The sequence below is a fragment of the Phoenix dactylifera genome, chromosome 16 (assembly GCF_051530095.1).
Source record: "Phoenix dactylifera cultivar Ajwa chromosome 16, Ajwa_hap1_PhDact_Kaust_v1.1, whole genome shotgun sequence".
Taxonomy (NCBI): Eukaryota; Viridiplantae; Streptophyta; class Magnoliopsida; order Arecales; family Arecaceae; genus Phoenix; species Phoenix dactylifera.
Window position 1 is genome coordinate 11536088 of NC_143205.1, and position 27428 is coordinate 11563515.

Below are 27428 nucleotides of genomic sequence, written 5' to 3' on the forward strand. Positions count from 1 at the left end.
TATCCATATCCATATTTATTTTGTATGACAAATATGAATACGGTTATAGATATTAATTAAATACAAAAATTTATATCCATATTTATTTAAATGGATATGGGTATAAATTGGATATTAGAATTATGGATATAAATATGAATATAAGTCGAATAATTAAACTTTATGACTACAAAATCAAAGATATTAATAAGTAAAAGGTAAAGCAAGTTAATAGCATGTTAGTGTTGTCATTTATTTTTCTTAAAAAATCATAAGTGCTAGATAAAATTAAATAGGGTTACAAATAGAATCAGATATTCAGATACGGATCAAAGAGTTATCTATTCGTATCCGTATCCATATCCATTTTTGTTTAACAAATACGAATATTAATCGAATACTTGAATTTCTATTCATATTCAGATAGATTCGGATATGAAAACGGATCTAGACGAATATTATCCTATTTGTATTTTTATCCCTAGTTCTTGCACCGTATATTATACATCGATATGCATAAAATGCATGTTATTTCCCATTGCATACATCACGAATACCTAATGCATCACAATTCATGTTCAGACATTTGATCATCAATGGTTCCATAAGCCCTAGATTTAAGCCAACTACCTACCACAATACGGTCCCATATTTTCCCTTAAGCTGAACTCCAACATACTGGAAGGCAATACTCAAAAGGCAACAAGAGGCAGAACTCATGGCCCACGCCTGCGGCAGACGTAGGACCCACATTCATGTCAAGAGTTGAGACTTCTCTTATGGTATGCTCCTGTTTGAGTCCATGCACCATCATGACTCTTCCCATAAATAAAATGAAAGCAAGCGCCGGAGCCTCTGATGAGGCATGCCCCATAAAAAAAACGTCGCCTCTCCAAAAGCAAACACCACCATCAATAGAATCCACCTAATCCCGGGCTGTTGTTTCTCTCTTTTAACACCTATTTATACCTCCTCTCTGCCTCAACAACTGCATGGATACATATTAATACAAAACCACGCTAGTTTTTTATGTTCTCCTTGGATTGATACAAGCACACACATACAAGGTGCAAGTAGAGAAGAACAGAGTGGAAGAAGAGATGTTGACGAGGGAAGAGGAGGATTGGGAAGCCGAGAGAGCGGCGGAGATTGACTATGTGTTCAAGATAGTGGTGGTGGGGGACTCGGCTGTGGGGAAGACACAGCTACTAGGGAGGTTCACAAAGGATGAGTTCTTCTTCGACTCCAAGTCCACCATTGGTGTCGAGTTCCAAACTCGCACCATAACGCTCAACCGCAAGCGCGTCAAGGCCCAAATTTGGGATACTGCTGGCCAAGAGAGGTACAAAGCTCCATCTTTTTTGTTGTTGTTGTTGTTGTTGTTGTTAGAATATCATCTATCTTATAAAATTTTTGAGTAAATACACCTAATCACATCGGTCATCAGAATATCCCGAAGATGTTTCACCAAAAGCAAAAGCCCCATCCGTTGTCATAATGGTTCTTAATCTGAAAAATATATTGAAACAAAGATAACATTCTTAGTAATTTAGATTGGCGATATTCTTCCTGGTTATGATCTAAATCTCATGTATATCTAATGTCTGAACTTTTTTTTGATGTATTAGTTAGAATTGTAGTATCTTTAGAGAAGTTTTTAACTTGAGTGTTGGAGTAATTATTGAAGTTAAGATAGATTAGAAGATTTTTTTTCTTTGGCTGATGATAACTACGTTGTTGGTATTAATAATGTGAATGATGGACAGCTTTACATGACTTTCTTTTGGGTGATGTCATTCCACTCGCTTCAGGATAGGGAAAGCAAACTGCCACTCCCTGTTCCTTTAGCAAAAAAAAAAAAAGCTTCAGCACGAAACGCAGTAATATTGGATACTTTATGGTACATCGCTGTCCATCAATATTGGATCCTTTTTCTTGGCTTCGAGCCATAGCATTGTGGTGTGAGATAAGAACGACCGCACGGAAACTGATATCAAACTAGAGGACAGCATGTCCTTTTGTGCTGTGTCTTCTTACTAATTGGGACTTGCGTTGAGAACAATGGGAGACTCGAAAAAGAAAAGGTTTTAAACTTTATTAGACAAGGATCCTTTTTTTTTTCGCGGAACAGGATATCCACTATCCGGCATTATGTGGATAGTATATCCGATAGATATCCTCAATTTATTTTTATGCCTTTCTTTTTTTTTCTTTTTCTTTTTTTTTCTTTCTTCCTTGATTTTTTTTTTCTTTTTTTTCTTTGTTTTTTTTTTCTATTTTTTTTTATATGGATGGATTTTGGAGATCCATTCTGGGATGTTCCCATCTCACTGATATTTAAAATTGTGAAAGAAAGTAACCCAAAACTTAGAAATATATATAGACGGCTAAATGGTGCACTTACCAAATGTTGTCATCATAATCTTTAATGTGTTTGGTGGAAAGTAAACACAATATCAATAAATATTGCTTTTATCACCGTCTTCTTCTCTAATGGCCGGGTGGAAAGCTTTTACAAAGAAAATATGGGTTTGTTAAAGCCAATAAATTCTTTGTTGGGTTCATAGGACCATGACATGGATCCTTTTCAGTGATAGGGGGATGAGCCGGCCAGCTAATTAGCTAACTGTTATTCTCTAAATTGATGTGTGAAAATTCTGATGGTAGATAAAATGGACCACAAGCCAAATCAATGAGGCAAGTGCTTTTCCTAACATAAATTAAGAACCAGCCAATTGCTTGAGTTGGTAAAATTTCTTCTGTTGATACAAAAAGCTAAAATCCTACTCTCACTTTAGGGTTTCTATTTATCCTAATTTTCAATATAAATATAAAGACTGCCTAAGAAGGGCCTTATGCAAGCCCATTGTTTCCCTTCTCTTCTTTTCCTTGTGCCACCATTGCTATCTGAGATATGTATAGCAGACTGCCAGTGATGACATGAAGAGAAAGAAAGCAGACAGATAACAATGCTCACTTATGGCTTGATCAGAAAACAGAGTTTTTTTCATCTCATAATTTTAGTAGTATTGAACATGTTAGTTAAAAAGCTAAATTACTTTTTATGTTTTTCTGCTAAGAGTATAGAATGCTAAATTATCTCTAAGACAACTCTGTCAAACTTATCAGAGGGATATATCAAGGCAAATCTTAGTCTGCATACTTGGTATGAGAATGTCTTACATTTTCACTGTCACTACCTGTGAAATCCATAGCTTTTTTTTTTCTGAGAAGTTTTGAAAACAATACTTGAAGTCGCTATTGCCACACTCAAGCTAAATGAAATCTGTAATATGAACCCAATTTAGTTGGAGGATGGGTATTTTCCATGTTTCTGAACAAGTCTTAATGATTTTTATATGTTCTTTTCTTCTATTGCAATGTTAAAAGAGATTAGTATATTAAATGAGACAAATATAAACCACGCAAAATATATAAAATTAAGTAAAATGTATGCCAAGGTTGGTCCAAGCTAGGTCTGACTTCAATTTGGGCCTGAAATTTATGTCTGTTGCAGTGTTCTTTTGCATAATCTAGGCCAGCCAGGGTCTGTCATCTATCCTCAATGTCATGGAGGGAAGCATTATTTCTATGGTGATTACCATGGAGAATAGTAAAATGTTTCTGATTTAGCTAATTATTGCAGGTCGCTGATTACCCTTGCCACTTCGGTGGATAGAGAACTGAGGGTCTAAGTGTCACTAACTATAGCCACCTTGTTGCAAGTCAGGTTCTATTCACATGAAGGGCTCCTAAATGTTATTTAGCATTGTAGATTTCAGTGATTTCCATAGACTCTAGTAAAGTATTGCAAGATCTCACCGAGCATTTCCGGTCCGTAATTACCCTTGCATTTTGGTGGCTAGAGACTTCATTATAGCTTGATCGAGGAATCAAGAATTAGTCTGCCTGCAGTCATTGGGGTCGCAAGTCAGATTTTGTATACTTTATCCGATCTAGTAAAGCCTATTGATACCAAACCAGTAAGGTGGTTTTGTCCATTTATTCATTTATTTTTGGATAAGTGGTAAGTTGATTGCATAGACTTATGAAGCATGGTTTAGACAATATGATTGATATATTGTAACAATTCTTGATACCTAACTAAATGATTCTCTCTACCAAGAGAATCTTTTCTGGACAGTGTGTTGTATGGTTGCCAACTAAAAGCCTGCTAATCCACTTGGTTATCGATCTTGCCATGCAAATTTAAGCAGGTCTTAAAAATTAGATAACTTGACCTCGAACGTAAAAGCTACCCTTGCTAGCTAGAAAGACCAATTTGCCTTTTATCAAGAAATCCTTTAAGTACTCGCTTGAGTTCAGGTTCCTACCCTAACCTGCAATTCTAGTTCCTTCAAGTAATGGTTTACTTTTCCTTCAGCTTACCAGTTGGCAGAGTTAGAAACCTGACACTAAGCACATTGCTCCTATTGTTTGAAATCTCCATGTCTTGTTCACAAGAACTAAGAATATGTTGGATGAATAACAGATCATATTGTATCTATGTGATCATCACCTTCTCTCTCCTCAATGCAGGTATAGAGCAGTCACTAGTGCTTACTACAGAGGAGCTCTTGGTGCCATGTTAGTTTATGACATCACCAACAGGCAGACATTTGATCATGTTGCAAGGTGGGTTGAGGAACTACGAGCCCATGCTGACAAATCCACAGTTGTCATGCTCATAGGAAACAAAGCTGACCTCGCTGCTCGAAGGGCTGTCTCTACTGAAGATGCTGTGGAATTTGCTGAGGAACAAGGGCTTTTCTTTTCAGAGGCATCCGCACTTAGTGGGGAAAATGTGGAGAGTGCTTTCCTAAGGATTTTAGAAGAAATCTATGGAGTGGTCTCAAGAAAGGCCTTGGAGTTGGATGAAGCAAGAAGGAATGGAGGGAATGATGTCTTGATGCTGAAAGGAAACAAAGTGTCAGTTCTTACTGAGGCTTCCATGATGGAAACTAGTGCTATAAAAAAAGGAACACAGTGTGCCTGTTTGTAACATTGATGTATGGTTGTTCGAGTACGTCTACTTAGTTTCAAAGGTCAGTGTTTGAAAGAGAAGATGCATGCATTCATGGAGATTTGTTAAAAAGAAAAGAAAATTGCTGCTTGTTCTTTATTGAATTACTGATAAGAGGGAATTTTATTTCAACATACCTTGCATGTTTGTGCTTCTTGTCCCCTGAAATTGTATTTATATGAACAATATCATGAAGATTAGTTTGCTGCAATGATATGTTTGATAAGCATGACTAATAATTACCATAATGAATTTGCTGCTAGATTATAATTTCCATGCAGCTCTAATGTGTGTTGATGTTCCTCCCCCCACCCACCCACTTTTCATACAGCTGATTGTTCTACTTTGCTGACATATATTAATTATGTTGCGGTCTCGATACGCATCAATTATGTTAACAACATTATTATGTCCTCCTGGCAAGTGGAGACCTAGTGATGGAGGAAAGCATGCATCAATTGATGCTGAAGTTCTTCCATGCTCCACAGGTTATAATGAAGCTAATACGAAATACATGGAGGGCCAACTTAGGTGTTTAGCCCCTTGTTTATGGGGAAAGAGCTGTAGATCACCTGCAGTTGATCACCACTTGGTTTACCACCGGATATGGAATTCAGTGATCAGCTGAGAGCAGGCAGCACCCTATCGACACCACCAACCCCATCATGTTTGGCACCAATCACCGCCGACTACTATATCTCAGGTGAACTAAGTGGTGATCATTGGCAGGTGATTGATAGCAATACTCTTGTTTATGTGATATCTTGTATAGATGGTGGGAAGAGTTGAAAAGCAAAAGCAAGGTGGACTAAGTGGTGAGACAGAATTCCTCCACTTATGTGTGTAGCAAATGTGAAAAATATCAGAAACATTGGTAATTGAGTTACTAAACATGAGAGATACAAAGGTTTAGCATGATGATCGCATCCTCGAATCTAGAATCTCTACTGCTGATAGAGGCATAGCTATCTGATTCTTTGATTTGCATGGTTCAAGTGTTGGTTCCTAAGTTGCAATTAGACTCGATGAAGTGATGGCTTTGCCCAATTTCCTCTCAAAAATTGTAGTTGTTTCTTCTTGCTGAGTTGGTTTGCTCACAGTAGGATGAGACTCTATTTTTGTTAATTCTCAATTAATATAAAAAATTGTCTCGACTGGTGAGTTTGTTTGTTGATAATATGGTTTGGCCTTATCAAGATACATCAGATAAAATGAGGAAAAATTTTAAAAAATGAAGTGCCTTAGAGAATGATAAACAAAGATTTAGCACATACAAGATTTAATGGATGCTTTATCAAGTTCCAAAATTGCTTATCTTTTCATATTAGACTGAACTGTAACTTGTTTGATTTGGTAAATTAAGAATACACAACTAATAGAGTATTCTAGTTGAAAGTTACAGCTGCTCTAGCTCAGCTTAATTATAAAAAGAGCCAGGTTTGAGTAAGACCTAGCTTGCTCATGTTCGGCTCGTTTAACACCCCTAGCTGCAACTATCAAAATCTCAAGTTTAGGATTCTCCAATTCCATGGTATTTAGAGCTGGACCATCCTTAAATTTAATCCTAAATTACAAAAAGTCAAATATCTAAATATTAATTTATATTTATTAATTATTAGTTTTTGACTCATTTTTCTTTCCAAGACACTTGTGCGTAGTGAATAATACAATGAAGGATAGCTTTTGTAAGGTCCTGTTTGCCATTGCTGTATAAAGCATTTGGTAGTAGAGCTTTCGCTAATAAATTTTTAATGAAAAGCTATGTATTGTTTAGGAACTACATCTTTGAAGTATTAAGAAATTTTAACATCTATTTTGTAACCAAACTAAAAATATACTTTTTTAAATAAAAGAAACTAAAAAATACTTTTAATATCAGAAAATGACAATAAAGAATATTGTATAATACTTTCAATTGTGTAACTATTTGTACTATCAAAAACTATTCTTATAAAGTATTCTTAATCTATAAATTATTTTATTCGATACTTTTACTCTACATAATAAATAAATAATATATTATAATATTAATATAATATAATATGATATTATATAATTATTATAATATAATAATAATAATGATAATAATATAATTTAATATTATTATATTATATTATCTTATACTATCAGAACCTATTATTATAAATTATTGCTAATTAATAAATTATTTTTCTATATTTTAATCTAAATAACATAATAAATAGTGTAATTATTTTTAGGATGATTGCTAAGCAACAAAGAATATCCAAACTGCAATCTAGTCATTCTTGTTTCTAATAGCAGCATAAATACTTGATTTTATTCGTCTAGATATAAAATAGCAATAAAATTCTTCATATATCCATAATAATAATAACAACATAAATGTTCACTAATATTTTGCAATATTCGTGTTACAAGCATGATATTTTGAATAAAAAAGTCAATGACTTTGTTGCCTGAAAAATGCTCCGAATGGTGTAAGCATTCCTTAACAGGTTTGAGTGTTGCACAGGTGTGCCATTGGCATCGATAGTGAGAAAAATGATAAAGTAAATGGTTAGTAGCATCGTTGGTACCTTAACCTTCAAGAACTTGCACTACTGTAATATCGTCTTCCAGAATGGGAGGTAGGATTAGTTGGGGCTATAATTCTAAACTACAGCTACGGATAAACTAGAGTGGAACTAGGTAACTAAAGTAAAGAAATTAAAGATAAATTAAAAACATAAAGATAATGATAAGCTGTTTGATTGGCTCAAGATCATTTTCTTGTGATTTAATTTGATATTATAAGTAGCTTCCATTAATTGCTGGGCTATGTGTCACTATATAACTTTCGACACCTGTCCTTTCTAGTTTGTGTTATATGGGTCACTATTGTTAATGGATGATAATTATTTTTCCGCCAATACTTTGATATTTTCATTGATGCTACCATTCCTCATGCATTCTAAGTAGTGGTAATATAGGTGTAACTATTCAATTTTGACACTTACTTTTATTGGTTTGCGCCACATAGACCCCTATTGTTATGCTTGAAAATCATCTTCCTTCCACTACTCCTATATTCTGGATAGCGCTATCATTCCTCTATGGGCTCGTTTGGTTCGCGGAAAGCATTTTTCTTCCTGGGAATATGATTCATGTAAAACAAATTCCCAGTAAGAGGATGCCTAGAACGGTACTTTTGGTATGTTTGATTGACCATAGGAAAGTGACAAATTTCCAAAGTGCTTATATTTGGTTGGCCATCCACTTTCCTGAGAAAGTTATGTATAATTCCTATTATGCCCTTAATAAAAATTAGGTCTTTAATGCCTCTTTAATGCTTCTTTAATGTTGAAGGGTCTTTTTGGAAAAAAGTAAAAATAGAGTAATTTCCGCCTCATGGGAAAGTAAATTTTCCATGTTTCTCATGGGAAAGACTTTCCCATGAAATGTGGAAATCATATTCCCATAGGAATACAACTTTTCCATCTCTCTCTTTTGAAAACTCCAACCAAACAAGAGGCATCTCATTACTTTTCCGTTGACCACACTTTTCCCCCTTCTTTTCCCGCGAACCAAACGAGCCCTATGTACCAAGTAGTGGTACCTACTATTAGTCACTTCTAAGCCTCCACTCCATAAAAGACCTCATCCTAGGTTAATAACTCGCACCCTCTTGGTCTGTACTACAATCAATTGGCCTGCATCCTTGCTATATTGACTTGAACCTTTGGTATATCAGTTTGCCCCTTTGGTGTATAAGCCTGAACCATTGTTGTATCAAACTATATCTTTTTTGGTGCATCGGCCTTTGAATCATAGTTGTCGATCTGGATATGGTGTAAACAATATCCTCCATATCCCATCAACTGATGGTCAGAAGGGTGATGTGATATATTTGACACCACATTCATCGACCTAATTTTGGACATAGAAGTCATTCAACTTAACCGGTTTGAAAGAAAAGCCAATAAAGATCTTGCAAACTCATCAAGCACTCTACTCAATATGGAGATTGATAAGTTCACCACTTAAAAAAGGTGAACTTGAGCAACAAGTATAGACAATGGAGTATCTGGTAGAGGCAAGATTGAAATTTGAGTAGTAGGTAGAAACTATGAAAGATCTGGTGGACTCGTCACCGTGCTTGCCCTCCAGCCAATTGTTATGGGTCGATACAGCTGATTTGGAGGTGAAGGTACCCAATATGGCTGACTCCCCTTAGCTCTTAGATTTGGAGGAACGTAGACCATTTGCTGGTCAACAGGTTGCTTCCTAGCATATAAATTTGGCACGTATGCTACTAATAACTAGAAGATAGTCGTACCCACCTGGTAGCTGCCCCCTATCCCTCAAAATGGAGATAAGTTGCACTGTAAGTAGATAGAGCTGCTATCCCCTCCTAAACCTTCGCCCTAAGGGGACAACTAGTTCTAATAACAAGGCTATATGTCGGAGTAGTTCCACCAATATTCCTACTAACAACCATTTGCAAACTAGGATGGTCATGACCCGTCTTACATTCAATTATCGACAATGATGTTGACCAAGCCATTAGTAAAGAGCTGTTTAGATTGACCTCCTATGTTAACTTGTAGGGACCTTTTTTATCACCTCAACCCATAACTCCCAAGGACTCTTTTAAGATGGTCTTCAACTTTGTTCATCTTGTAGGTCAAAAATCGAAAGTCAAACTTTTTGAGAATTCTGACATTTTTATATCGTAGCATTAATGAGCTAATTTACCCACCATAAGGGTAGGATCGACAGATTTCGCCATAGTATGCGCTATAGTATGCTGCGACGTATGATATTAGCCCTCGACGACAAAAAGAAGCCTTTTAACCTGCTGCCATTAGATCCAAAAATATCTTGTGTCATTCCATGAGCGACCTTAATTCAGTAGTCACTTGGCAAGTGACTACTTCTAATAGATCGTTCCAATTCTCATTTATACAGAACTTCAGTCACTTGATCATATCCTGCAAGGAACCGGCTAGCGGATGGATCATCTCCACATATGGAACATGGCTTTAAAAGCTAGACTCTCTAGGAGTAGAGCTAATTTGGTTGCCGAAGACCTCAACTTCCTTTGGAACTGAAAGAACCTTTCCAGATGGCCCGACTTAGGAGCTCTAAGACTTCTTGACATGATGTGATGTATTTCTTGGTAGTCCTGAAGAGTAAACATCATCCTCTTTCCTAGAAGCATGATGATAGCTACTTGAACAGTCCCATCGAACGTGCCAGAAAAGAATGTACCGATCGAACAATCCTCATGGATGGTGCAAGCATTCCCTAACGAGTTCGAGTGCGAGTGCACGAGAATGCCACTAGTATCGATAGCCAGAAAAAAGATAGGATGAATAGTTGGTAGCGCAAGTCCTGATGCTTTGACCTCTAAAGGCCTTCGCTACTGAAATACTGTCTTTCAGAAGAGGAGAAGTTAGGATGTAGTTGGGTTACAATTTTGCACTTCAGCTATGGATAAACTAGAGTTGAACTAGAGAACTAAAACAAAAAAATTAAAAATAACTTTAAGGATAGATTAAAGTAAAGATAAAAATAATGATGAGTTGTTTGATTGGCCAAAGATCTTTTCTTGAAATTATAATTTGATATTTATAAGTGACTCCTATTCATTGTGGGATAAGTGTCACTATATAATTTTTGACACTTATCTTTGCTGGTTTATACTATATGAGCCGCTATTGTTATATATGGTAGTTATCTTCCATTGTTAAGATCCAAATCTGGATCTTTCATACAAGCTTTCATTCATTCGAAAACTAGTTTCCAATGCATCTCAAGTAAAACTTTTGTTCCAAAAATTCTGTATTTTTGACCTCCTAAAAGTATTGCCAGATGGGCTTGAAATATATCTCAACCCTTCAAATCCTAGCAAATAGTTATCAAGAAAAATTACTACACTAATAAAATGGGTACCTTCCCTTGACTGAAAATGGAATGCAGTAAATGTTGTTAATTTTTAACATTTATTATTTTTTTTGTTAACAAACAGATGAAAATAAGTATAAGACCATAAAGCTCAGTCATCCAGAAGTTTATTTTGATGGAAAATTCTATTTTCTTCTCCAAAAAAGTTCTGGTTGTTGTAATGCAAACAGACGCACAAGGGCTCATGAACAAACATTTTCATTTTTATTATAAATAACCTCTTATTATATCCCATTTCCTCCGGCCTAAACTTTAAGAAACAAGAACCTAAAAAAGCTTGCAACTCACTTCACTCCTCTTTTTTTTTTTTTAATAGTAAAATGAACTCACTTCACTCGCTCCAGTACTCCTCGTCCTTCGTCTTCTCGTCCTCGTCGTCATCCTCCCCGATGTCCACCTCCGCGCTCCTCCACCGCCGCACGTCCTCCACCGCCGCCTGCCGGAAAATCCCCACATCCACTGCCCCCGTTACCATATGATATCCTCTCATCTTCATATTCTCCGCCCGATCGTGCGGCATCGCAAGCCCCCCCAAATACGGCCCCTTCTCGCCAGCGCCGCCGCCCTCCGCCGCCGACAGCTTGTTCCTCATCCCCAGCACCTTCCTCTCCGCCTCCTTCATCGCATCCCTCACCTTCCGGTTCCTAGGATCCCACAGATACCCCATGCTCGCGCTCAGATCCAGTGGCTCCATCTGCACCACGTCGACCCCCTCGACGCCGGCGATCGCCTCGATCTCCGCCAGCCCCGCCGCCGTCTCCACCTGGCACATCACCAGCAGCTCCTCGTCCACCCGCGCCAGGTAGCCGTCGTCGATGCCGTAGGCGGAGGCGCGCACCACTGTGTGGGCGGACCCGCGGACGCCGCGCGGCGGGAAACGGCAGAATGAGACGGCGAGCTCGGCGGCGCCGGGGGACTCGATCATGGGGAACATGAGGCCCTGGGGGCCGAGATCGAGGGCCTTCTTGGCCCAGGCGGCGGAGAGCTCCGGAAGGCGGAGGATGGCCGGGGTGCGGGCGGCGGCGAGGGCGCGGAGGCACGGGAGGGCCTCCGCGATGCCGCCGGAGCCGTGCTCCATGTCAACGACCACGTAGTCGTAGCCGGCGAGGCCGGCGAGCTCGGCGAGGGTCGGGGAGGAGCTCAGGAGGAAAAGGCCGTAGAGGGTCTCGCCGGCGGCGAGGCGGGACTTGAGGATCCGCGGTTCGGGGGAGAGGGGGGCGGGGTCGGGATCCAAGGAGGCGGCAGCTGCTCTGATTCGAGGAAACGAGGCTCTTTTCATGGAAGATTGGGAGGTCATGGAGATGCGGGCGACGGTTTGATTGGATTCGAGGAGGATGATAGATGGGTTTCGGGGATTTAGGGTTTTGGGGGAGAACAGAAGAGGGTTTCTTTGGCTGGCGGCGGCAATGGTGGTGGAGCAGGAGGCGGCGGCCGCCATGGGTTACCGCTCTAGGGGTAACAATGAGGAGTAGAGGGAGCGAGGGAGACCGGATCGCTGGATCTCAGCGCGAGAGGGACGGCGAGAGTGAAAATAAAAGACGGCGGTGTGGAGGCGTTGGCACTCTGATTTCGGCCCACTGGAATAGGCTTATTTTGTTGGGTCCTAGGCTGGACTTCAGCCCAGAATTTATTGGGTTGCTATAGTTGGGTAGAAATGGTAATCGTACTGGTTTGGGTTTTAAGTTGGATTCATAATAAATTAAAAATTTATCCACTTAAATACTATCTGTTTATTAGATGGTCAAAAATATATTTCGGATCTGACAATTTAAATAGGTTTAATAATTACGCATTACTATACCTATAATTGGGCCAACGAACATGATCATTGTTGTATCCTTCGCTCAAAACAAGGATTCACCTTCCTTCGCACCCATCCACCATTGGATCATCCATTGCTCATTTTTGAGATTTGCACGAGTGGATGAATAATAGAGTTTGGAGTGCTTTTAGACCTGCATAATAGGTAATCCAATAATAGATAGGTGCGAAGAAAGGCGAATCTGTCTTTTATACCAAGGATACAACTATGATCTAATGGAATGAATCTTTATTGTATCCTTGCTAGATCATCTACTATCTGCTTTGAGATATTTGCAGGCTGTGTTCGGAGCACTTTGAGACTTATGTAATAAATGTTCCAATGGTGGACAGGTGTGAAGTGAATCCATCCGAGAATGCAACCACAATCTAATGTAATGGACCTTAGCACTATCCTTCGCAGGGAATGATTTACTCTTCTTTGCACCCATCCACCATTGGATCATCTATTGCTCACTGTGAGATTTGTTCAGTGGATGAATGACGGGTTCAAAATGCTTTGAGACCTACGTAGTAAGTGATCCAACGGTAGTGGACAGGCACAAAGGATGGTTAATCCTTCTTTTGTGTGAAGGAGAACGTATCACCCGAAAGAAGGATTCAGCTTGTATGGCCATGTCACTTGTTGTGCCTGAAATTTGAAGGCAAATTCCATACCCTGTGAGAGAGTTATAATTGAAGGTTTGCAGCATCTGGCAATTACCTTCTAAACATACAATTCTGGCCTTATCCAGATGAATAAAATAACAATTTGATTCCGCTTATCAGGAGCAGTTGGAAGTAGGATGAGATATATAGTAACATGCTATTTCGGAGAGAAGATACGAGAGAGAGTGGTGGGGTCAGTGGAAGGCAAGAAATCCACACGAAAGCAGGGAAACTCTCAACCTCCACCACCAGTTTGGATACACCAGTTTGGATATTGCGGCAGCACCAATCCAAATGACTTGACTCCCATGCCTAAATTATTTCAATCATATATTTCCATTATAACAAGGCGATCACCTCCTCTGTTCTTGATTGTTTGGGAGAAACAAAAGAGGGATAAAAAATAAAAAAAAAAATGCTTGCTGCTACTACCGCTCCCACCATCAAGCTTCATCTCCCCTCTTCTTCGGGAATTATCTTCTCTTCGGACCTCAACTCCATTCCCTTCTCTCCCTCAGCAAACACAAGATTCAATTCCAGGCGCTCGGTCCGTTCCTTTCGAATCAGAAGTGCCGCCACCAAACCTGCTAAGTCACCTGGTTAGCCCCTCCGGTTTCTCTTTTTTTTTTTTTTTACCTTCACCTCTTGTTGTTTTTATTAATCTATATTGTAGTTATCGGCTATATACTTGTTTTATTAGCAATGGAATTCCTTCTGCACTTGCTGTGTGTGTGTATATATATATATATCTGTTTTCCTTATTTTCATACATTCAGATATGTGTTGATTTGTTTTCTTGCCTCAGCTGAAGAAGACTGGAAGATCAAGCGAGAGTATCTACTTCAGAAAAGGGTACTTCTTGTCCCAAGTTTAACTCCTTTCATTTTGTTAGTCTTCTTTTCAGATTGTTTGCATGTCATTTGATAAAGTTTAGTACTTTGTTTTCCTTTCTCAAATGTAGAAAATATGCTGAAGTCATGCTTGACACTGCATTAGAATGTCGTGATGGCATCTTATAATCATGCACTTTACCTACTAATTGTGGCGATCTTCTGTTCCTCATGCTGATTTAGCATTAATGAAGTCTGGTACCAAGTGACTAGCAGTGGATATAATCCAAATTCCCTACTTTCTACTACCTCCATGGTAATCTTGGTGTCTGAAGTCCATTTTGCTGCTAATACTAACAAAAAGAGGATAATGCATGGTATATGTATAAATGTCCTTTCTCTGAATCACTGGTTGAAGTGGGCATGAAACATTTTATCAAGAAAGAAATGGGCATGAAACAGGTCCCACAGGAATAATCCACCATACACCAAAAGTATTCTACCTTGAATGTGTTTGAAATTTCTTGGTCTAGTTTGGCTTTAAATGACGCTTCTCCTTTCACTCACTCTTTGGCTCCAAACAGTAAAACATTCTTCATTTTCTCTGTGCATGGAATGGCGTAATTTCCGTCAATATGGAATTATGGTTTGGTTGCAGGTACGCAGTGTTGACGTAAAGGAAGCTTTGCGACTTCAAAAGGAAAACAACTTTGTTATTCTAGATGTTCGCCCTGAAGCAGAATTCAAGGAGGTACTCTTTATTACCTATTGGAAGTAGCTAAGGGTTATTCTTCGCAAGAAATCTCTATGATATTTCTAGTAATATAATTTGCTCAAGAGATAATTACACACATTGACACATGCATACAAAAGCATAAACACCAACCTGAATCTTATAAGTTTGGATTGGCCATGTGGATCTCACTACGAAATTGGTTCTCGTCCACAGGTTCCTTTAATAAAAGTTCTTTTCCATTGCCTTCAACTAACTATTTTTAATCTCTTCCATTTTCACATTTCAACCTTTACCATGAAGCACCCCGTCCCTTTTCTAGTGGCACTTTCTACTCTATGCCTCAATCGTAGAACCATCAGAAATAGTTTCCCTTGCGTTATTCTATTTAATTGCTTTCTCTCTCCCTCTTTTTTGTGCAACACCTTTTTCTTTCAGAGGATATTTCTACAACACCTTTGACTTTATGATTTAAATATTATGTTTATAGATACCCTTCACATTCAATATTTTGATTTAAATGATGGAGTTGCTGCTGAACTGACTTGTAAACCTCTTAAACTTCTGAATGATATCTTTGACTATCACTGCATTCTCGCACTTCATTCCTCATGCTTTATACTGCACTGTTGGTTTATCTGTATTATCACCAAAGTTTGGCTTGTGTACTGATATCTTAGTTTTGCAAATAATGAAGTCTAGGTTTATGGCAAGGTATACCATACCGTACCGAACCAGATAGTGGGGCATACTGTATTGTATGGGTTCAGTATCGGTATCTGTAAGGGGGGCGTACCGACACTCGGTAGGCCGAACCAGTACGGGGCCGGGTACCAAGACGGCATCCCTTGGTTTATGGTTTATTTGATTTACAACTCTTTATTCACCCCATTTTCAGTCCCATCAATCATATCCATCATTTGCATTAAACATAAATAAAAGGGTAGTTTGTTGATACCAACAAATAGTGCTTTCATAAAAAAATAGGGGAAGGTATCATATAAGGTGTATCCCACATTAAATTTGAAAAAGGACAATGTTCCTAATTGTTAGACATGAACTATATTGTTTCACAGCTTTAGAACTACGGTCAGAGTCATACAACTTTGTGTAGAAAACATAGTAAAAGCAGAACTTTGTTGTTACATTTGTTTCCACGAGAACCTTTGCCAGTGCAGAAAGCATACATCATGGATATCTTGGGTGCATTCCTGAAATATGATTCCGTTAGTAGTTCCTTATATTAGAAAAACTTCTATCTACTGAACTGAACATCAGTTTTAAATGTACACACAACATATTTCTGTTAAAAACAAGCCTATACCTATTAGATTTTATGGTTCATTAATTGTAATTTGCAGAAATGAACACAGGAAAATAAAAAGGATGATTCACAACTTTATTGTTATTTGCACCATACTCTCATCAAGTGGAAAAGTGAACGCAGTGGATTGGGTGTGACGGAGGGAAGCATTGATCTTACAAAAGTGATAGGAAGTTGGAAAACCTGAAAACAATGAATAAGATATTAGTTTTTTTATCATAAATTTAAAGTAGCACTAATTGATGTTTTTTAACAAGATTTTTAATCAAATCTGGAAAAGATATAAAGGAGCTCAGAAAATTATTTCAGCTAAAACGTGATTTGGATGAAGTTGTGGTACAACATAAGTCATTAGCAGTAAAATGCTTAGAAGAATTCGTAATCTGTAATGAGCTTTCTAGAAGAGGGATGCAGTGAAGTAACTCTGTAATTTTAAATTCAATATGTCATCATGGTTTCTGTAAGGCAATTGAAATAAACATAACACCAAGCTTTATGCCATCTTACATGAGTTTAACATAAAGACATAAATTATTGGCAGCATTTGAGGTAAAAATATGCACAGATAACAAGATTAAGACATATAGAGTATGAAAACTGCCAGCTGTTCCATTCTAAGTACACAGAGAACATATGAGGTAAAAACAATCAGATTTGTTAAGGAGGAAGGCCACTGATGCAACTGGAAGTGGAACGTGGCCCTGTGCTCTAGGTATTCCAAGTTTAGAGTGTGACAGCATCAACATCTAATCTTCTTCTAAATATTCTATATGTAAAACATGCAAGAACCACTAATAGTTTATTAATAAGAAAAATGAATAATACTTGAAAACTCCATTTGTGTGCAGGAAGATATCGCCGTCCAAATTTAAATGCTAGATCATTTCAGCGTGATGTCAAGACTCCTAGTTTGTTTTGCCATCCATTATTGCGGCCTTGAATTTGATGATTAAAGTGCAACATTAGAAACAAATGACATGTGATACATGCATTGATATCAAGGAATAATTCACTCAACATTAATGCTAAAGAAGAATGCCAATATTGATCAATATATCAATCACCAAAAATTCTATGTCCCAAGATCCAAGTATAACTATGTCCTTCTAGCAGAGAACATTGGGCAGAGAACTCATGCTCACAAGGATCAGCATATGATTTTGCAAACAATCATCCTATAAAAGAAGAAATAACAAAACAAATGGTCAACCATTGTTCATCGTACTGCTCCAATTCATTCGGCTTGAGGCATTACTGAGCCGAAGCGACAGGAAACCAGGACAGTCCCCCCCCCCCCCCCCCCCCCCCCCCCCCCCCCCCCCCCCGCACCACCCTATCTTGACGTCACCAATTAGCATCCCCTTTCTCTATTGCTTAGCTTAGGGTTTCCCTCGGTCCTCCCCCTCTCTCTCTCCCTTCCTCCCTCTCTCTCTCACCCTCTCCCTCCCTCTCTCTCTCTCTTGCGGGTTAAGATCCCTACTATGCCAAACTAGTTGCTAACCGGTATGCTCTCGTGTATTGGTTCAGCAAACTTTGTGGTCAACTATTTAAGAGTTGGAATGTAAACCTCATACTTTAGCTAAAAATTCAATGAGAAGTACACATTTGTAAAAGCGAAGAGGTGGCATGTTGGCAAAAAGCGAAAAGGCATAACTTATCGCGATTCGAGGTTGTAACATAGTTGATGTTGAATATAACGGATCCACTGCTGGTCAGTAAAACAGATCAAACTGGTTATTATCGAAATGATTCGAACTATTTCAAAGACCTGATACAGTATCCCAATGTCAATTATCAAAAAAATCAAATAAAAAATAAAAATAAAAAGGCTTATTGATTTATACAATTTATTACTTTACTTGGACTCTGTTTAAAATATTTGTAAAAGGCGATCAACCATACTTCAAAAAGCTATTGACACGATGTAAAACAAATAATTTGGTTCATGGTGTGTATAATACATTGGACGATGTGATATGCAGTCTCAACTTCCACTCCAATTCATTTATCTTATATCACTGATTATTATGGCATTCACAAAGCCATTACTTCATTAGGATTCAAAGCCTTCGTCTACATGTTGAACCAAAAATGTTCCATAGTCAAAAGCAGATACTCATGGAATATGGTTATCTGTGTGATGGTCACTATAATCTTGAAGATCATATGAGGTAAAGGAAGAAGGAATTCTACTCCATGAGCTTTAGCTGAAGGAATTCAACTCAGGGGTGGCAATGCTTAACCGTTTAAACTTGATTCAATCTGTTGTAGGTCAGATTAGGTTACTTATTTAATAAAATGGTCAAGTTTGGGTTAGGATTTTTAAACCATTTAATAAACAGGCTGGGATTAGGTTGACAGATTTTTGATCTTATATACGACCCGACCTGATTGCCACCCCTAATTCAACTGCATACCTCTTGAAATGGCACGATGTGCCAATTTGGATTTCTATATTGTTTTTCTACACCTTTTACATCTTTCCTTCATCAACTCTATCTCTTCATCATCTATAGTAACATCAATGGATAGTTCACTTGTATCAGCTTATGAGTTTTGAGGAGGTAGGTTCAGAAGCTTTCAATAGAGAAGTAAAGGATATGTGAGAAATACAACATAGGCTATCTACATGCGATGTTTTAGTTACTTGAAGCTGGAGTGTTTGTGGATGCAGGTGCAGTAAAGCAGCTCTATTAAAAATATGAAAAGCTAGAACAGGATATACTTGTGAAGTCCTGTTGTCGTATCTCTGGTACCACCTTCCTGCGTCAGGAAAAACTAGATTTTTTTTTGTTTTTTGCTTTTCTATTTGCTCTCAGCCGTTTAACTTAGCTTTAAAGCTGCACATGCATCATCTATTTTCTTTAAAGTCAGATACTGAACCAAGATATGCATTGCGACAGTCCTCTGTATTTTTGTTGTCCAACCAATTTGTTTAGATTATCATCTTGATAGCTGAATCTGTAGAACTGAATAACTTATAGCATAGTGGATATGATATATGTGATAGCCATTTCTTTCCTTTGATATTATAGTTTTTCATGGGCAGGATTCTTGTACATTTTGGTATAAAACTATATTTGACTTTCAAACTTCTACAGTCTCATCCACCAGGTGCTATTAATGTACAAATATATCGACTTATAAAGGAATGGACTGCATGGGATATTGCTCGGCGTGCTGCATTCGCATTCTTTGGGATATTCTCTGGAACAGAAGAGAATCCTGAGTTCATACAAAGTAAGTTGACAGAGCCTGTTTGGAATTATGTGATAACTACAAATGTGTTAAAGATAATGTTGACAGAGTAAGCTAGCAAGGCTTACCATGAATGATTTGCAAACAGGTGTGGAGTCCAAACTTGACAAAGATGCAAAAATAATAGTAGCATGCTCATCAGGGGGAACAACGAGACCATCACAAAGTCTTCCAGAAGGCCAACAATCCAGGTAATTTTGTCCAAAATATTTTACCTTTAACAGATTGCCTCATCCCAAATACACATCAGATTTCTGAATCCTTCTTCACTATTCATGCCAGTTAAAGACAACATCCACTGTCATTGAAAATCATTTCTCACCTATTGGATGTACTCATACTAGAATGGTATAAAGGTATCTGTGTTTTCAAAAAAAAAAAAGCATTTCTCACCTTGGTTTTACTGAAGTTTGTGGTGGTTGTCTTTAGGGAATGATCTAGCATTAAAAATAAAAATCTGACTGATTCATTTTATGGTTTGAGCATCTTCTCTTTATAGTTGTGATTGGCCGTAAATCAGATGTCAACTCGTCCGGCATCTTAAGTTTTAGCTTGGGACCAATATTAGCAATTCTTCATTATCGTCTTTCAATAATGATGGTAATGTTTTAGGTTTCATAAAATGATAATGTCGACAAAATTTTTGCAAACCAGGGTATTGGATCAAAACTAGTTTTTCTGAAAAATAAAAGCAGAAGCTGTATGATGGCTTTTGTGAATCAAAAGTATGTGAAGACAATCTTCTAGAATAGTGGGCTGTTTTATTTACCATCTCTCTCTCAACAACACCCCCCTCCCCCCCAACACACACACACATCAAATGATTAATGCAAATGAAAGGCTAGTTAATGTTACAAAGAACAAAAGTTCTTGACTTTTACATTAATATGTATAGTGTCAAGGTGTTTTATGTACTCAACTATCAGCAGGTTAATATTGGAAAGCAACAAACACACATGTTGCTGTATTATATGCTATTGGTATTATATTATATGCTGTTCCTTTGGATTGAATCTCATCACTTTATTGAGTTGATGCATCTATTTTGGTGGCAGATCTCTGATAGCAGCCTACTTGCTGGTCCTGAATGGATATAAAAATGTATTTCATCTAGATGGAGGGCTCTATTCATGGTTCAAAGAAGGGCTACCTGCTGTTGCAGAAGAAGAGTGAGAGGCTGAGATTAGAGTATAATTTCTTAGCTGTAGATTTTGTTTCTAAGCTACATAATTTATTATGTTCTACATTTAAGAGCTATATATATGTATTACATGACAAATGAGGAAGCTTGTTCTCGCTCCCCCCACTTTCAATTTGAGCTTTGTTGTATGACATTAGAGAATATGCATCAGTCTAGTATCTTAAAATGGCTTGATTCTAGCCTTTCAATACCCTATCAAAGATTAAAAATTTTGTTGATTAATTTGCATACTCTTTAGCTTGGGCAAGGATGAGCCTAATTTGAGTTGAATTTGGGCAACCTAAATAAAAGATGTCCATATTACTGGCAAATCCTACTCTAATGTTGCAGGCCTTTTAACTAGTTGATGTTCAAATAGAATTATCCTTTAGAGTGGCTTCGTAATTTCTCCTGAATGTGATGGATTTAGAAGAATGTTAAGCCTAATAGCTCATAAACCTATAAAAAATTCATGTATGCTGGATTTTGGGCATACTATATATAGAAGGCGCAAGTTAAAAGTTTGTCCTGCTGGTAGTTTTTTTTGGCTGTCATATCAGAGACCTAGTTCAAATCCTGCATTCGGGGAGGTTTGGAGTGTAAGGTGTGCTTGAGAAAGTCACCCTTCATGATGCAATCCATTGTTTTAGCAACCTCCTCCTACCTGAAAAGAAGATATTATTATTGTGGGGACCTGTGCGGGCGTGTGTTTAGTTTTACATCGGTTATCCGCTGGCAGATCTTGGGTACTTATATAGGATCAAGAAACCTAAATAATATCTTTCAACTAGCCATTTTGGGTAAGGTTCTGTGTTGTGATAAATGGTATCAGAACGAACTCGGCTCATAGTCTATATAGACTAAGGGACATTGCAGCACAGGTTCATGGAGGTTGACTACGGGCCTATCATTGTGCTTGTGATTAGATGTAAATAGATTTGAACTCTTAGTCTGACGAGGATGTCAGGACTTGAACAGGGGAGTATGTGAGGACCTGTACGGGCATATGTTTAGTCTCACATCGGTTATTTGTTGATAACAAGTAATATTTTCATATTTTCTACTTCCCTAAACAAAATTATCTCTGCGGTCATGCATAATTTCTCTAAGAAAATTTTAAAGAAGGGCTTTTGTGGGGGTAAATTACATAAAAGCTTACCCATAACGTGACTTCCATGGAAATAGCCTTTTCAATAAAAGTATTTTAACCTTTATTTGCTGTACAAATTTTTTTTCACAATTTTATCTCTATACCTCTTCTAATGGAGTGGCCTTAGGATATAGATCTAGTGAGATGTCCAATGCCATGCAATGGGCCCTCTAATCATCCTCGTCAATTATTATCCTTTTGATGCCACTCAATAAATCATCATTACATTGTTATTTTTTCTTCCCAATGTCTATTGTCCCAAATACCGCACCATAAAATATTATTATATTATTATTTTTCTTCTCTTCATTTGGGTAAATTATGTGTAGAAATTGGCTTATATAAATGATTTGTGAAAATTACTAACATGGATAAAAAAAAGGATTTCATGGATGCCAATTGCTATGCTTGATAAAGTTGTTAGGCCGTGGTATTCAATGACCAGAATTCAAGTCTTCCCTATACTTGGCAGGTTAGGTGGCGAGTAGTCCTTCCCTTTGCCACCAAGGTGGTAGCCTGGTGGTAAGGGGGCGATATTTCCGCCCGAGTTGCCCGGGTTCGAAACGCGCAGGCGTTGATTAAATTCGGGGACCGGATGTTCCACGCCTGGTTGGCTCGTTGGCGGTTATGCTTTCCTTCCACCTGTAGCTTGGTGGTGCCAGGTGTGACGTACTCACCTTCGGGTGAGGAGGATGTGAGTAAAACGGTGTCCACCCGTATCGAACATTCTCCTGGCGGGGCGGGGGCCCAGTGCGTGGGGGCTGCTACGCGGGGGTGGGCTGGTCCCTTCCTCCCCCCTACCCCTATTTTCCAGCAAAAAAAAAAGAAGAAGAAAAGTCCTTCCCTTTTCTTTAAGAAAAAAAAGGTATTTTGGTTCAAAAAAATAATTATGCAAAATTTTGGTTCGAAGAAAATAGTATGCAGAAATCCAATAAAAGAACGGTGGAATAAAAATATTTATGAATAAAACCTTCATTCAAAAAAAAATGTAGAAATTGGCACATATAAATAAGAGTAAATTATAAAAATTCTTCTAAAATTTACGTTTATTATACTTACACTTAATAGTTTGTAAAACCTATACTTATGCTAGTTAAATTAATAGTATTAGTGAATCCATTTACCTTATATGAAAAGTCAAAATTGCTCCTCAGTGATGAGTAAATTACAAAAAATTTCTTAAGATTAATGGTAAATTATACTTACATCTAAATATTTGAAAAATCTATGCTTATCCTTCTGAGATTTATTTTTATCCAATATTTTAGCCCATAACTTAATAGAATATTAACCAAACCGTTAACTTAAATGAAACTTAAATGTCACATCAGAAAAAATTTAAAAAATGACTAAACTAGCCTTAAATGATATCACATCTACTCAAAAAAGAGAATAGTCATGAGGCGTCATGAGTCTAGAGCTTGATCTTGATGAATCATCTGAAAAGAACGATGTGCCAAGAAAAAAGCAATTTAGATGTGTCAAGCAAGTGGATACCTCTAAATTTTTCTACTGCAGGAAACTAGCATCAAGAGTGTTATCGCTTAAGCCAGCTTGTCCATAATCCAAGCCAAGCCATGGAACTGCAGCTGATACACCCTCTAAAAGAAAGAGTTCTCACACACATACTGATTTGAATCTTTTTGATGATAGGGTACCAGAGCTATTATAGTTCCATATGTAGACATAGAAATTCTTATCCATAACGACAATGTTAAAGAATCGTATCTATGGTATTGGACAAGTAGAACTTAGAATTAACAAAAAATACACTGGCATCCTCGATCTCTGTGACGTGTTGGGTAGGAAAGTGAGAGCAAAACTTGATCAAGAAGGACGCTCATTGTCAGATGCTGGTCGAGAAGGATACTTGTCGTCGGATGCCAATTTGGCAGAAAACTTGTCATCGGTCGCTTGTCGGAAAGAGACGCTTGTGGTGAGGTAGTGAAGCGAGAAAGAAACTCTAGCCACGCAATCTTAAAGAGAAGAAGACTCTTGAAGATGGAAGACTTCAAAGAGATCCAGAAGTCGAAAAAGTGAAAGAGGAGCCTTATTTTTTTATAAGGTAATTTTAATTTTTTATAATAGATATAGTTTCACTAATACTATAAATTTAACTGGGTATAAGTGTAGATTTTACAAAATATTACGTGCCAGTATAATAAATGTAAACCTTAGGGATTTTTTTGTAATTACTCATATATCATTAAGTGGTTGTTATTTCACCATAAGGTTATTTTGGTCAGTTTAAAAAATTTTCTGACGTGGCATTTGGGTCCTATTAAAATTTAATAATTTGTTTAACGTTCTCTTAAGTTATGGATTAAAGTATTGGATAAAAATAAACCTTAGAAGGATAAGCATAGGTATAAATATAATTTACCCTAATCTTAGAGAGATTTGTTTAATTTACTCTATAAATAGTGGGTAAATATTGTTGAATATAAAAAATTATGCGTACAAATAAAATTTTTATATTTGTCAACTACTATAATTGGTGAAGTTATTGAATTTTGGTACTCGATGACAAAAATCCATAAGCTATATGCACGCCATTTATCAAGTGGGAAGTAACCCTTCCTTTTGGAAAATGTTATTTAGGTTCAGAAAATCCGTGTGAACCACTTGGCTAAAAAACCTTATAGAAATTAGCATAGGTAAAATCTATTCAATAAAAAAACATTTGAGTTCGAAAAATATCTGTGCAACTTCTGGGCTCAAAAATCCTTCATTGGAGGAAATTGTGTATAAATCAGCACACATAATGATGGAGGGTAAAAGCAATTTAATAAAAAATTTATGAGTAAAAAAAAGTTTCCAAGGGTATTAATTTCTATGATTGTTATAGTAATGACCTGAATTTGATTGACAGGTGTTAACTAATCCTCTCTTTTTTTATTAAATTTTTTTATTTACGTATATATCCTCCTAAATATTGAAATTTGTATGAATACCCTTCCAAATTGATATTTACATGTATACTCTTATAAAATACTTATTTTGTATATATACCCTTCCTCTTTTTTTTTGCATATGTGCCCACACTATCAAACGTTGTCAAAAAATTAGTGATTTAAAATTAAAACTAACTGAAATATCCTTAATAGGTAGATATGCAAAAAAAATATTTATAAGAATATATATATGCAAATAATACTTTGTGAGGGTATTAATGCAATTTTACATATTTATGAGGGTTTACATGTAAAAAATTTTAATCTTATTTTTTTTATTTTAATTTATTTTAACACTCACATTTGTCTAGTGCTTGTTCCTCAATATTTTTCATAAAAATATTGCTTAAGAAAAAGATTGATTCGATATTAGCTAATAAAAGAAGTTATGAAAGTTCTTTCACTAATCATAGGATTATTCTACTTTATTCTTCTTCATTTATTACAACCACTATATCTTATTTCATCAAAACATAGCTTAATATTTTTTATTATAGATGCATATATAAGGGTATGTATTAGAATATAGAAAAGGATTAAATTCTCTTAAAGGTACACGATAGATTGCAATAATCAAACTTTCTTGCTACTGTTAAGCTCATAGGTGAAAAAACAACATCAATTATCCTCAAGCAAAATCATTAAAAAACTTCGAACCTTTCAGACTTATTAAAAACCTCTGCAGCCATATGGTAGAAGGCCACCCTTTATATTGTGTACCTTAAACCACTTCTCTTTGAAACTTCGATGTTCTATAAGGAGAAAAGATCTAGTGTATGGGCTCACTTGTTACAGTAATTTTAAATTAGCCACGAGCCTGCACTTGTCACATTGTGTACCTTATTTGCCATCTCTCTTTTAAGAGCCCCAACACCCTCACTCTTCTCCCATCCCACCGTGTTCAGGATCTCTTACCCTACCTCCCACAATTCTCCATCCATGACGTGGAAACTCCCATCGATCTCCATCCTTGAGATCGCATTGAGAAGACATAATCGAAGGGGGAAGGAGCCTGCATCTCGACCCTTGATGCTGTATTCACAGCCACCCCTATCCCTAGTGCAGAAGTAGCAAGTAGCAGCAGCATACCAGCTTGGGATAAGATCTTCTGATGCTTGCATGAACTACAATGTGCCAGCTCTGGAAGACAGACTACAGGAATGTTTCATAATTTTGGCGTCTATATTGGTGCTGGAAAGCAAGATGCTGAAATGAATGGTTCCTTAATTATAGATATTTATAAGGATATACATGCAATAAACTTTTTACAGAACTAAAACTTGGTGAGTGTGTGATGCATGGGAGAGAGCATAAAGTAATGGGTGTGTGGGATTCCTTCATTCGATCTTTTTTTTTTGGCTCCTATGTAATTTAAATATGTAGATTAAAAGACACAGTGCACCTAGATGCTAGCTTTCTCTTAACTGAAGAGTTTGACCATATTCATGTTTCTCCCTGAGAGACTTTGGTTTCTTAAGATGTCAATTTCTTTCATAAACAGTCTGACTTTTTTGGAGCCAAATTTCTCTCTAATCAATCCGATTTACCTTTTCACATGACACCAGTGCATGCTATAATTATTTTAAAATCTTGACTTTTTAAAATATATATATATATAGAGAGAGAGAGATGGAAAGGGACGAGTTGATTGAAAATCTACTTATTTGTATTTGAGAGTACTAGTTTCTCAAGGTCTCTCCCTTCTATGCCTGATGCTAAACATCTACCATGGTGTTTTCTTTTTTTTGGAGGGGGGATGGGGGAGGTTGAAATATAACTCTCTGACTTAGATTACATAAGAGTAAAGGCAGCCATAAGCATCAAGAAACATAATTTCTGTAAGTTAACTAGGAACTATATCTATTAAACTCCACTAAAAATAACGAGTGTGTGAAGAGTTCTCAAATAGAATAGGAACGCACACGAACATGAATTATCAAAATATTTCATTCCAGACCAATTCAATAAGTAATCAAAATTCCCAATTGAAAGAGTTTTTTTTATATATAGGATTATCAAAACTTTTCCGTCTAAAAGAATACTTTTTTTTCCGGATATCAATAATTTTGGATTTAATTTTTCTTGCTAGATTGAGGATAATTTCTCCTGCTAGATTGAGGAGCATTTTTATCTCTATATTTTTGCTCAACATCATTGCATTGAGGTGATCTTAGAAATCTATCTTCAAGAAAGAGTTTAATATTACTAGGTTGGATGGAGGATTGTTGGTGACTTGGGGATCGTTCAGGAGCAACCAAATGTGATGATCTCATCTCTCTACCCACATTACCATTGATCTTAAGGTCATCACCTCATGCCAAATACTACCTAAAAATTTGAAAAATCTAGAGAGGCCTATGATCTTTATTATATTAAAAATACAAGTTTTCAAATCTAAAAATATTCCTTCAAGATTTCATTTATCATTTTTTTGATATTGAAGATACCTGTTCACTTTTTATACATTACCTCTACAATCTAGCCATGTGTAAATAAGGAAACAAACTAAAATTGTGATTTTAGATAAATAAGCAAATTTTATCTTTATTATTTTAGGAATAAATGAATAAAAAAAAGAAACTTGGCTAAAAAAAATAAAA

At 36.9% G+C, this 27428-nt stretch overlaps 2 protein-coding genes across 2 annotated transcripts; both read left to right on the forward strand.

Moving 5' to 3' along the window:
* Nucleotides 1–962: 962 nt before the first annotated feature.
* LOC103719074 (ras-related protein RABA3) lies at nt 963–5241 on the forward strand. The gene is made up of 2 exons (XM_008808145.6): nt 963–1321; nt 4519–5241. Exons 1-2 carry the CDS (start codon nt 1080–1082, stop codon nt 4979–4981), a joined length of 705 nt encoding a protein of 234 aa, XP_008806367.3. The 5' UTR covers nt 963–1079; the 3' UTR covers nt 4982–5241.
* Nucleotides 5242–13576: 8335 nt separating this feature from the next.
* Nucleotides 13577–20935, forward strand: LOC113463529 (Rhodanese/Cell cycle control phosphatase superfamily protein). Its single transcript, XM_039114764.3, has 6 exons — nt 13577–13998; nt 14205–14251; nt 14888–14980; nt 19388–19526; nt 19633–19735; nt 20600–20935. Exons 1-6 carry the CDS (start codon nt 13815–13817, stop codon nt 20715–20717), a joined length of 684 nt encoding a protein of 227 aa, XP_038970692.1. The 5' UTR covers nt 13577–13814; the 3' UTR covers nt 20718–20935.
* Nucleotides 20936–27428: the final 6493 nt, after the last annotated feature.

Coding starts and splice junctions, on each gene's coding strand:
- LOC113463529 (XM_039114764.3), top strand. CDS start 13,815: ATGCTTGCTGCTACTACCGCTCCCACCATCAAGCTTCATCTCCCCTCT. Junction 13,999..14,204: donor CAAACCTGCTAAGTCACCTG/GTTAGCCCCTCC, acceptor TTCTTGCCTCAG/CTGAAGAAGACTGGAAGATC. Junction 19,736..20,599: donor CCAGAAGGCCAACAATCCAG/GTAATTTTGTCC, acceptor TTTTGGTGGCAG/ATCTCTGATAGCAGCCTACT.
- LOC103719074 (XM_008808145.6), top strand. CDS start 1,080: ATGTTGACGAGGGAAGAGGAGGATTGGGAAGCCGAGAGAGCGGCGGAG. Junction 1,322..4,518: donor GATACTGCTGGCCAAGAGAG/GTACAAAGCTCC, acceptor TCCTCAATGCAG/GTATAGAGCAGTCACTAGTG.